Source organism: Salvelinus namaycush, chromosome 8, assembly GCF_016432855.1.
Source record: "Salvelinus namaycush isolate Seneca chromosome 8, SaNama_1.0, whole genome shotgun sequence".
Taxonomy (NCBI): domain Eukaryota; kingdom Metazoa; phylum Chordata; class Actinopteri; order Salmoniformes; family Salmonidae; genus Salvelinus; species Salvelinus namaycush.
In genome coordinates this window covers 59,572,847-59,586,190 of record NC_052314.1, presented here as the reverse complement: position 1 = coordinate 59,586,190, position 13,344 = coordinate 59,572,847, and the positions used below count along the sequence as shown (strand labels likewise).

Below are 13,344 nucleotides of genomic sequence, written 5' to 3'. Positions count from 1 at the left end.
CGGGAAGTATGTCTTTGTTTCACAGAGTAAATCCTCTCTCAATACTGAATGTCCAGTGAAGAGAGTTTCTGCAAGGAATTTATGACCATCATAAAACGGCCAACTTCACCCCTCTTCCCCTCTGCGAGAGAGAGAGCGCTGTAGAACGGAGCCACTAACCTGATCCTTCAGATCTGAACAGGAGAACCATTACATTACAAAGACCTTCAATACTTTGTCAAGTAAACATTAATTAGTGCAATATCCTCAACTCACTATTAAAAAAAACAGTATCATCCTAAAGGAACATATACTGAACAAAAATATAAATGCATCATGCAACAATTCAAAAGATTTACTGAGTTACAGTTCATATAAGAAAATCAGTCAATGTAAAGAATGAAATTAGGCCCTACTCTATGGATTTCAAATGCCTGGGAATACAGAAATGCATCTGATGGTCACATATACTGTACCTTAAAAAGTAGGGGCATGGATCAGAAAACCAGTCAGTATCTGGTGTGATCACCATTTGCCTCATACAGCGCAACACATTTCCTTTGCATAGAGTTGATCAGGCTTTTGATTGTGGTCTGTGGAAGGTTGTCCTACTCCTCTTCAATGGCTGTGCAAAGTTGCTGGATATTGGCAGGAATATCGCTGTTGATATATTCGCTGTTTCGCACATGTCAATTCAGAGCATCCCAAACATGCTCAATGGGTGACATTTCTGGTGAGTATGCAGGCCATGGAAGAACTGGGAAATGTTCAGCTTCCAGGAATTGTGTACAGATCCTTGTGACATCGGGCTGTGCATTATCATGCTTAAACATGAGGTGATGGTGGTGGATGAACGGCATGACAATGGGACTCAGGATCTCATCATGGTATCTCTGTGCATTCAAATCTCCATCAATAAAATGCAATTGTGTTTGTTTTCCGTAGCATATGCCTGCCCATACCATAACCCCACCATGGGGAACTCTGTTCACAACGTTGACATCAGCAAATCGCTCGCCCACACGACGCCATACACGTGGTCTGCGGTTGTGAGGCCGGTTGGACGTAATGCCAAACTCCCTAAAACGACATTGGAGGCGGTTTATGGTAGAGAAATGAACAATAAATTATCTGGCAACAGCTCTGGTGGACATTCCTGCAGTCAGCATGCCAATTGCAAGCATCTGTGGCATTGTATTGTATGACAAAACTGCACATTTTAGAGTGGCCTTTTATTGTCCAAAGCACAAGGTGCACCTATGTAATGATCATGTTATTTAATCAGCTTCTTGATATGCAACACCTCTCAGGTGGATTAATTATCTTAGCAAATGAGAAATGCTCACTAACAGGGATGTAAACAAATTTGTGCACAAAATTGGAGAGAAATAATATTTTTGTGTGTATTGAACATTTTGGGGATCTTTTATTTCAGCTCATGAAATACTTTACATGTTGCGTTTATATTTTTGTTCACTATAGCATTTTTACAGACACCATCACACCAACCATTACATATCATCTACTCTGTCTCATCATACTCATTCTTTCCTCAGTTCACCTTATCCAGTTCCCTACTACATCCAAAACCAACAGAATTAAATACAAACAAGCTAACTAGTACTACATTACATGTCAAACATACTCTATTCAAGGGCCGTGTGCATTTTCTGCTGGTGTATCCGCAGTGTATACAGGCGAACGGCCTCTCTCCCATGTGGCTCTTCAGGTGCATCTTCATCTGCTGCTGGTGGGAGATACAGCGTTCCTCACTGAATTCCCTGAATTCCTATTGGACATTGTAGTCACAGCGGATAATATTCACATTTTTGGTGACTTCAATATTCACACAGACCCACTCCAAAAGGCTTTCGGAGCCATCATCGACTCAATTGGGTTTGTCCAATATGTCTCCGGATTCAGTTTTGTCCCGAGGAATAAATATTGTGGATCTAAATGTTTTTCCTCATAATCTGTACTAATCGGACCACCATTTGCAATCGCAACAAATAATCTGCTCCGACCCCAACCAACGATTATCAAAAGCCACGCTATAAATTATTGGACAACCCAAAGATTCCTAGATGCCCTTCCAGACTCCATCCACCTACCCAAGGACGTTGGAGTACAAAAATCAGTTAACCACCTAACCAGGGATCTAAATGTAAACTTATGTAATACCCTAGATGCAATCACACCACTATAAATTAAAAAAAATTGTCACAAGAAATTAGCTCCCTGGTATACAGAAAAGGCGCTCCACTAAACTGGAAGTCTTCAAACTAGCTTGGAAAGACAGTACAGTGGAGTATCGGAGAGCCCTCACTGCTGCTCGATCAGCCTACTTTTCCAACCTATTTTTTTTATTTAACTAGGCAAGTCAGTTAAGAACAAATTCTTATTTACAATGACGGCCTACCCCGGCCAAACCCTAACCTGGGCGATGCTGGGACAATTGTGTGCTGCCCTATGGGACTCCTAATCACGGCCGGTTGTGATACAGCTTGGAATCGAACCAGGGTCTGTAATGATGACTCTAGCACAGATGCAGTGCCTTAGACCGCTGCGCCACTAAAAAGCCCCTTCTAATTGAGAAGAATAAAAACAATCCAACATTTATTTTTGATACTGTCACAAAGCTAACTAAAAAACATAATTCCCCGAGAGAGGATGGCCTTCACTTCTGCAGTGATGAATTCATGAACTTCTTCAACAAAAAGATCATGATCAATAGAAAGCAAATTAAGCACTCCTCTTTGAATCTGCATATTTCTCCAAAACTCAGTTGTCCTGAATCTGCACAGAACTGCCAGGACCTATGATCAACGGAGACACTCAAGTTTTTTATCCTGTATCTCCTGACACATTCACGAAAATATTAATGGCCTCACGGCAGATAGTCTAGCGGTTAAGAGCGTTGGGCCAGTAACCAAGAGGTTGCCGGTTCAAATCTCAAGATAACTAGGTGAAAAATCTGTCGATGAGGAAGGCACTTAACAACCTCTTAAGGATTGGACCCTTTTTTTAAACATTTTCGCCTAAAATGACATCCAAATCTAACTGCCTGTAGCTCAGGACCTGAAGCAAGGATATGCATATGCTTGATACCATTTGAAAGGAAACACTGAAGTTTGTGGAATTTAGCGGTTTCACATTTTTTGGGGTTCTGTCATCTTTGAAATGGAGGAGAAAGGACATTATAGTGCAATTTAGGTGCAATTTAGATTTTTACCAATAGATGGCAGCAGTGTGTGCGCAAAGTTTCAGATTGAGCCAGTGAAGCACTGGACAATATTTTGTATAAAGTCTGCCCAAATGTGCCAAATTGGTCAACTGATACATTTTCAAGTACATAAGTATAGAGAACATACAAAAATTATATGGTAAAACTAAATTTAAGTTTACACACTCCCAGGAATGTCATACATGATGGATCATTAGCTTATGCACTAACTTTCAAACATCTAGATGGCCGGGCGGGGTGGGTGTGGAGCCAGAGACAGCAGGGGTTCAAACTGTAGAACCCAGTTCCTACATTCATTTGAATATGTAACTTGATTTTATCAAACAAAACTATGCTATATTTAATCTCTGGGACCCTCAGGATGACAAATCAGAGCAAGGTTACTTAATGTAAGTACGTTATTTACCTTCAGAGGTGACTGTATCAAACCAGTTGCCGTGATAAAAGTGTTTTGTTGCGCTGTCTCTTCAAACAATAGCATGCTATTTTTTCACTGTAATAGCTACTGTAAATTGGACAGTGCAGTTAGATTAACAAGAACGTAAGCTTTCTGCTCATATAAGACATGTCTATGTCCTGGAAAGTTTGCTGTTACTTACAACGCCTTACTAATCACATAAGCGCACGTTAGCTCAACTGTCCCGGTATAAAGACACCGATCCCATAGAGGTTAACCCTAACTGCTCTTGTAAGTCGCTCTGGATAAGAGCGTCTGCAAAATGTAAACCTTCCAACTGCCTACTGGACCCTATTCCAACTAAACTACTGAAAGAGCTCCTTCCTGTGCTTGGCCCCCCAATGTTGAACATAATAAAAAAAGTCTCCCTATCCTCCGGATGTTCACCAAACTCACTAAAAGTGGCAGTAATAAAGCCCGTCCTGAAAAAGCCAAACCTTGACACCCCCCCCCCCCCAAAACCCCCCCCCGAAATTTGACTATATCGAAAATAAAAATTAATAAAAAAAGCTGTTATACACCAACTCACTGCCTTCCTGAAGACAAATAATGTATACGAAACGCTCCAGTCTTATTTTAGACCCCATCATAGTACTGAGACTGCACTTGTGAAGGTGGAAAATTACCTTTTAATGGCGTCAGACCAAGGCTCTGTATCTGTCCTCGTGCTCCTAGACCTCAGTGCCGCTTTTGACACCATCGATCACCACATTCTTTTGGAGAGATTGGAAACCTAATTGTTCTTGCTTGGTTTAAATCTTATCTGTCAGAAAGATATCAGTTTGTCTCTGTGGATGGTTTGTCCTCTGACAAATCAATTGTAAGTTTCGGTGTTCCTCAAGGTTTCGTTTCAGGACCACTATTGTTTTCACTATATATTCTACGTCTTGGTGATGTCATTCGGAAACACAATGTCAACTTTCACCGCTATGCGGACAACACACAGCTGTACATTTCAATTAATAAACATGGTGTAGCCCCAAAATGTCCTACCCTGGACCTGTGTTTGAGACATAAGGAGGTGGATGGCGGCAAATGTTTTACTTTGAAACTCTGACAATGTTCTAGGTCCTAAGAAACAAAGAGATCTGCTGTTTGATCTGACAATTCATCTGGATGGTTGTACAGTCGTCTCAAATAAAACTGAAGGATCTCAGCGTTACTCTGGACTCTGATCTCTTTTGACAAACATATCAAGAATATTTCAAGGGCAACTTTTTTTCCATCTTCGTGACATTGCAAAAATCAGAAACCTTTTGTCCAAATATTATGCAGATAGCTAATCCATGTTTTGTCACTTCTAGATTAGACTACTGCAATGCTCTACTCTCTGGCTACCAGGAAAAAGCACTAAATAAACTTCAGTGAAATGCAGCTGCTAGTATCTTGACTATAACCAAACAATTTGATCATATTACTCCAGTGCTAGCCTCTCTACACTGGCTTCCTGTTAAGGCTAGGGCTGATTTCAAGTTTTTACTGCAAACCTACAAAGCATTATATGGACTTGCTCCTACAACTCTCGCTGATTTGGTCCTGCCGTAAATACCTACACGTTTGCTACAGTCACAAGACGCAGACCTCCTTATTGTCCCTATAATTTCTCAGCAAACAGCTGGAGGCAGGGCTTTCTATAGAGCTACAATTGTATTGAATGGTCTGCTTATCCCTGAGAGAGACGCAGACTCTGTCTCGACCTTTAAGCCTTTACTGAAGACTCATCTCTTCAGGAGGTCCTATGATTGAGTGTAGTCTGGCCCAGGGGAGCGAAGGTGAACGGCAAGGCACTGAAGTGACGAACCGCCCTTGCTGTCTCTGCCTGCCCGGCTCCCCTCTCTCCACTGGGATTCTCTGCCTCTGACCGTATTACAGGGGCTGAGTCACTGGCTTACTAGTGCTCTTCCATGCCATCCCTAGGAGGGGTGCGTCACTTGAGTGGGTTGAGTCACTGACGTGATCTTTCTGTCCGGTTTTGCGCCCCCCTCTGCGGTGGAAGAGATCTTTGTGGGCTATACTCAGCATTTGTGTCAGGGTAGTAAGTTGGTGGTCTGTTGATATCCCTCTAGTGGTGTGGGGGTTGTCCTTTGGCAAAGTGGGTGGGGTTTTACCCCCGTCTCAGCCTCCAGTATCTATGCTGCAATAGTCTGTGCCGGGGGGCTAGGGTCAGTCTGTCTGGTGAAATTCTTCTGTCTTATTTCGTCCTGTGTGAACATAAAGTATGCTCCCTCTAATTCTCCCATGCCTCAGGACCACCTCGCCTGATGACTCCTGGCAGTCGCCTTCCCCAGCACCCGGTCGTCCTGCAACACCAGTTTCTGCTGTTTTGCCTGTGGCTATGGAACCCTGACCTGTTCACCGGACGTGCTAACTTGTCCCGGACCTTCTGTTTTCGACATTCTCGCGCAATTTTTTTTTTACACCTTTATTTAACTAGGCAAGTCAGTTAAAAACACAATCTTATTTTCAATGAAGGCCTAGGAACGGTGGGTTAACTGCCTTGTTCAGGGGCAGAACGACCGATTTTTACCTGTTACGCGATGGCAGCAAGAAGTCAAGGTAAGTTGCTAGCTAGCATTAAACTTATCTTATAAAAAACAATCAATCTTAACATAATCACTAGTTAACTACACATGGTTGATATTACTAGTTTATCTAGCGTGTCCTGCGTTGCATTTAATCGATGCGGTGCCTGTTAATTTCTCATCAAACCACAGCCTACTTCGCCAAACGGGTGATGATTCGATGACTTCGCCAAACCTAACCATAAACATCAATGCCTTTCTTTAAAATCAATACACAAGTATATATTTTTAAACCTGCATATTTAGTTAATATTGCCTGCTAACATGAATTTCTTATAATTAGGGAAATTGTGTCACTTCTCTTGCTTTCCGTGCAAGCAGTCAGGGTATATGCAGCAGTTTGGGCCGCCTGGCTCGTTGCGAACTGTGTTAAGTCCATTTATTCCTAACAAAGACCGTAATTAATTTGCCAGAATTGTACATAATTATGAATAACATTGAAGGTTGTACAATGTAACAGCAATATTTAGACTTAGGGATGCCACCCGTTAGATAAAATACGGAACGGCTCCGTATTTCACTGAAAGAATAAACGTTTCGTTTTCGAAATGATAGTTTCCGGATTCGACCATATCAAGGACCAAAGGCTCGTATTTCTGTGTGTTATTATGTTATAATTAAGTCTATGATTTGATAGAGCAGTCTGACTGAGCGATGGTAGGCAGCAGCAGGCTCGTAAGTATTCATTCAAACAGCACTTTCGTGCGTTGGCCAGCAGATCTTCGCAATGCTTCAAGCATTGCGCTGTTTATGACTTCAAGGCTATCAACTCCCGAGATTAGGCTGGTGTAACCGATGTGAAATGGCTAGCTAGTTAGCGGGATGCGCGCTAATAGCGTTTCAATCGGTGACGTCACTTGCTCTGAGACTTGGAGTAGTTGTTCCCCTTGCTCTGCAGGGGCCGCATCTTTTGTGGAGCAATGGGTAACGATGCTTCGAGGGTGGCTGTTGTCAATGTGTTCCTGGTTCGAGCCCAGGTAGGGGCGAGGAGAGAGACGGAAGCTATACTGTTACACTGGCAATACTAAAGTGCCTATAAGAACATCAAATAGTCAAAGGTATATGAAATACAAATGGTATAGAGAGAAATAGTCCTATAATTCCTATAATAACTACAACCTAAAACTTCTTACCTGGGAATATTGAAGACTCATGTTGAAAGGAACCACCAGCTTTCATATGTTCTCATGTTCTGAGCAAGGAACTTAAACGTTAGCTTTTTTTACATGGCACATATTGCACTTTTACTTTCTTCTCCAACACTTTGTTTTTGCATTATTTAAACCAAATTGAACATGTTTCATTATTTATTTGAGGCTAAATTGATTTTATTGATGTATTATAATAAGGTAAAAGAAAAGTGTTCATTCAGTATTGTTGTAATTGTCCTTATTACAACTAAAAATATTTTAAAAATCGTCCGATTAATTGGTATCGGCTTTTTTTGGTCCTCCAATAATCGGTATCGGTATCGGCGTTGAAAAATCATAATCGGTCGACCTCTAGTCTCGACCTCTGAATGCTCGGCTATGAAAAGTCAACTGACATTTTATCCTGAGGCGCTGACCTGTTGCACCCTCTACAACCACTGTGATTATTATTTGACCCTGCTGGTCATCTATGAACTTTTGAACATCTTAAAGAACGATCTGGCCTTAATGGCCGTGTACTCTTATAATCTCCACCTGGCACAGCCAGAAGAGGACTGGCCACTCTTCAGACCCCGTTCCTCTCTAGGTTTCTTCCTAGGTTCCTGCCTTTCCAGGGAGTTTTTCCAGAGCCACCGTGCTTCGACATCTGCATTGCTTGCTGTTTGGGGTTTTAGGCTGGGTTTCTGTATAAGCACTTAATGACATCTGCTGATGTAAAAAGGGTTTTATAAATACATTTGATTTGATTCACACTGGTGGCAGCTGTAGGATTTCTCCCATGTGGACCCTCTAGTGCCTCTACAGGCTGGATGAGAAACTGGCCCGGCACAGGTGGCAGCTGAATGGTTTCTCCCCCGTGTGCATCCTCTGGTGGATCTCCACCTGTTTGGGGAAACGGAAGGCTTTCCCACAGAACGAACACGAGAAGCGCTTCTCTTCGGCACTGCCAACTTTACTGATTCCATCTCTACTACTGTCATTTGTCAATGGGCTTGTGCAGCCATTTAGTGTTGAGGCACTGGTATTGTCTGAGGTCTGGTTTAACATACGAAGACTGTGAGGAAGATGAAGGCCAGGGAGTGTCTGTGTTGTTGCAGGGTCCATGTTCCAGTTGATAGATCCTATAGAAGGCAGGCTGAAGGCAGCAGCTGTTAGTGGGTTAACCTGTGGCACCATCAGTCTCTCTGAATCACAACTATAGGAGCAGGACGGAGCATCGCTAGCGGAGTCTGTCTGTTCTCTTCCCCCACATACGGACACCTCCCCATCCCCGCAGACCAATTCTACGCCTCGCCCTGGTCTCAGCCAGTCTGCTGTCATAGGATGTTGTTTTGTGTTCCACTGTCTGTTTCTGGTTGTGGTTAACAGTTTTATTCCCCAGCCCAGAGTTGAAGATGCTGTCCCAACCACTGACCTCCACCATGTTGCCTCTAGTCCTGGCCTGCTCAGTGATGTTGTCCCCTGGGCCCTTGGCTGCACCCGTCTGGGTCTGGGAATCCAAGATGGCCACCCAGTCTCTGTTAGCCTCCAGCCAACCACCTGTAGGAAGAGGTTACAAAAAATAGACTTTACAAACATGGTAGAGAACTCTACATATGGAGTTTCTTTTGTCAATTACCTGGTCAAGTTCATACATTATAATGTGTGGTTTTCTATGTAAACATAAGTTGTATTTATTTTACTTTATGAATGAAGAAAATCAATTATAGCCATGTGCATCACTATTCACATTGAAGATCTATTACTGTATGTAGGCTATATGTATTTCTCCTTTACCTTGCTCCCCCATCTTTATTCCACTCAGCAGATCAATGCTCTCTGGTCCATCTTCTATTGTCTCCTCTTTGACCAGCAGCAGATCAGGCTTCCCATCCTCCATGTCTACTGACTGTAAGAGATACAGAGTGAGAGGATGTTGGATCAAGAAATCTGATATGAGCACCCTGCTATGGAGCATCTTCTGATTGGGCAATGAGGGACTGCTATGAGTACTATGCAAACATGTTAGTTGATTTGATCACTTGACACTCTTTAATAGTTTTATAATTCAAAGGCATGGTCAAGACCTGGGCCCATATCCACAAAGAGTCTCAGAGTAGGAGTGTTGATCTTTAAATATAATGTTATTCATTATGATCTAAAATGCTAAACTGATCCTAGATCAGCACTGTGAGGCTTTGTGGATACGGGCCCTGAACTGAAACCATCCAGACAGTAGTTCACAGTGGACACACCTCACTGAGACTGTGTGTGGTCCTGTGCTGCTCAGCTGGTTCCTCTGTGCATTCAGGAGGTGTAGTCTGGTTGTCCTCCATGACCATGGTCCCCTCAGGGTTCCCCAGACCCTCCTCATACCCCTCCACCTTTATCAGCAGCACCTCTGGATCCTCCTCCTCCTGGAAGAGACAGGTGATACAGATTACGTACTCCCTCAGGTACGTACACACAGATAAAACACACATCATGGTGGATATAAATATGATGTTGTGGGTAAAAACAAGTCAGCTCTGATAAGTCAAGTAATCATCAGACAAACCTGACAAAAAACTCTGACACGCCCAGTAGGTATGTTTGTTGAGTGTTCACTGAGTGTACAAACCATTAGGAACATCTTTAGAATACAATTCATTGGGGCATGGACTCTACAAGGTGTCGGAAGCGTTCCACAGGGATGCTGGCCCATGTTGACTCCAATGATTTCCACAGTTGTGTCAAGTTGGCTGGATGTCCTTTGGGTGGGGGACCATTCTAGATACACGCGGGAAACTATTGAGCGTGAAAAACCCAACAGCCTTGCAGTTCTTGACACATTCAAATCGGGTGCGCCTGGCAACTACTACCATACCCGTTCAAAGGCACTTAAATATTTTGTCTTGCCCATTCACATATACACAATCCATGTCTCAATGCTTAAAAGTCCTTCTTTGACCTGTCTCTTCCCCTTCATTTACACCGATTGAAGTGGATTTAATAGGTGACATCAATAAGAGATCATAGCTTTCACCTGACTAGTCTATGTCATGGAAATAGCAGGTGTTCCTAATGTTTTGTGCACTAAGTGTATATTGGTGAAAAAGCACTGTTGTGTGTATGCAGAATAGGGTGAGATCAGATGTGACGTATGCTAAAGAGAATCTCAATCAAAGTCTTCGAATGAAAAGTCCCCACTGTGTTTATTGAACATAAACAAGTTTTAAATACACCATATGAAAACCACACATACTCGTCATGTCTCAACAAAAAATCTGCCTGAAGTTAATAAACTGCATTCATTTTCTCATTAAAAGTGTCTTTGGAAAATTTGCGAACATCAGATACACAGCACAAACACAACATGAAACAGACTTTCAGGCTTTATACAAAACATTATGAACACCTGCTCTTTCCATGACATAAACTGACTAAGTGAATGCAGGTGAATGCTATGATCCCTGATTGATGTCACTTGTTAAATCCACTTCAATCATTGTAGATGAAGGGGAGGAAACAGGTTATAGAAGGATTTTTAGGAACACTTTACTTGACACCCAGCGTCAACACGTTATGACAGTCATAACCTGTAATAATTTGGTCATAACACATATTTAAACATGTTGTGACATGTATTGCATTATTTTATGGCTGGTTATGACACCTACATAAGAGCTTCCCGGTCAACTGTAAGTGCTGTTATTGTGAAGTAGAAACATTTAGAAGAAACAACGGCTCATTGAGTTGCAACACTCACTACCCAGTTCCAAACTGCCTCTAAAAGCAACGTCAACACAAGAACTGTTTGACGGGAAATGGGTTTCCATGGCCCAGCACCCGCAAACAAGCCTAAGATCACCATGCGCAATCCCAAGCGTCGGCTGGAGTGGTATAAAGCTCGCCGCCATTGGACTCTGGAGTAGTGGTAACGCGTCTCTAGAATGATGAATCACGCTTCACCATCTGGCAGTCCGACGGACAAATCTGGGTTTGGCGGATGCCAGGAGAATGCTACCTGCCCGAATGCATAGTGCCAACTGTAAAGTTTGGTGGAGGAGGAATAATGGTCTGGGGCTGTTTTTCATGGTTCGGGCTAGGCCCCTTAGTTTCAGTGAAGGGACATCTTAATGCTACAGCACACAATGACATTCTAGACGATTCTGTGCTTCCAACTTTGTGGCAACAGTTTGGGAAAGACCCTTTCCTGTTTCAGCATGACAATGCCCCTGTGCACAAAGCGAGGTCCATACAGAAATTTACCAGTTCCAGTCCCCTCTAGACAGATCAGTCGGTCTCTCTAAACCCAAGGATATGTTTCCAGGGACCATCTCTGAAGCGTAAGAACAAAACAGATCATCCCCGCCAGTGTCTAACGCATCACAATCTCCATGGGAATAAACCATACTCTGGCTCTGGCGAAATAACAGTAAGTACACCAAGCCAGGATCAGGAGGACAGACCGGTGGCCCTAGTCTCTCTGGATCTGATCTGTATTCAGATATTGTGTGTAAGACCCTGTGTGTTACAGTCTTGGTGTCTGTCTCTGACTTGAGAAAGGCATTTGACTGACCACTGTGATGCTGCGTCGGTTCCTGGACTGGAGCGCAGCGGCGGTGGATAGGTCTTCTGTGGCTACAGGGGGTGCCACTCCAGACGCTGCACCAGCCTGGATGTCTCTGCTGTGCCGTGGGTCCTCCTGTCCTTCAGACCTCTCCAGCTTGACCACAGGACCTGCAGCCTCTGCAGACTGACACAAGAGGGGAGATAATTAGTGGTACATGAGTTGAATTGGATATCAATGTCATTGGGAAGTCTCACAAGCTCCCCTATGGCAGATAAATAAGGATGTACATGTAAGCAAGTGAATAGCTGAGGGGAGCTTTTCTGAAATAAAGAGGCCACATTTGATTTACAAAGTAACTGTAATTTTTTATGCAACACTATTACACTAACCTCTATCATGATAACATGTTGGGTTGAGGTTCCACTCCCCTCATCAACAGTGATTGGTTGGTCATCTCTCCATGTATTGTGTCCCGCTGGCTTCACAAAGCTCCTGTTGCCTCCAGTGAGATGTCCTTCACCTGAGAGAGTGATTGGGGGAAAAGAGGTGGTTAGGTTAGGTACTGTCAATGCTGAACGCTATAATGTACACTATTGACAGTTTTGACACTGTCTAGAATTTGTAAGGATGTAAGTTAATATCTCTCATAACTTCCTGAAATACTATTTATTGATTGATGTATTATGTTCCATGCAACACATTGTTTTCACTGAGTAAATAATAGGAAATTCAGTAAATCAAGAATCTGGTTAGAATATGATATTGTGTCCATGTGCAAGATAGCTAAGTAATCAGGGGAATTATTGCATACAATCCAAAAACTGACCAATACCCATTGTGGTAAACGCATCTAAAGCCACACATGCGCAGAGGGGAAACGGGGCGACAGGCCCCACAGTCTCCTGCAACATTTACCTCTTGCCATTACTCTGTACCGGTCGAGGATTTTCACACTACTAGGACGACTGCCGAGGACGCGCTCTCGCATTGTCCTCTCTGCGCGCTCTCGTGCCACCTTTAGTTCCAGTAGTTTCCTCCGCAATGCTCTGTTTTCTTTCTGGCTTTGAGTTATTTCCAAACGAAACACTGCATAGTCGTCATCGACGAGTTTACAGATATCTGCCACGGCTGCATTCGCTAGCACCTCCATGATGGAGGCTATTTGAGTGTGAAAAACCATACAGTTATCCATTGTTGGCTAACATTAGCAGTTAACATTTAGCGTCACCTAGATAACATCTATCAACCAAGTCCTGTTTCCAACGCGAATTAAAGATTACCTAGGGTATGCGATGCTGATTTTGAGTTCCAGGGTATTGGTTAATAAACATAAAAATAAGAACAACATGAAGGCTTTTCAGTTCTGTTTTCTTTTTCTTCTTTGTTTTATTGGCGAA

At 42.9% G+C, this 13,344-nt stretch overlaps 2 protein-coding genes across 2 annotated transcripts in view; both read right to left on the bottom strand.

Moving 5' to 3' along the window:
- The window catches only part of LOC120052984 (oocyte zinc finger protein XlCOF7.1-like), a 164,375-nt gene that overhangs the window by 42,916 nt on the left and 108,115 nt on the right, over nt 1–13,344 (bottom strand). The window lies entirely within an intron of this gene.
- Nucleotides 1–13,344, bottom strand: part of LOC120052911 (sal-like protein 4) — a 74,589-nt gene that overhangs the window by 8,934 nt on the left and 52,311 nt on the right. Inside the window, exon 6 of the mRNA XM_039000133.1 lies at nt 8,828–8,952. Within this exon, the coding sequence (XP_038856061.1) occupies nt 8,828–8,952 (125 nt within the window). The remainder of the gene's footprint in view (nt 1–8,827; nt 8,953–13,344) is intronic.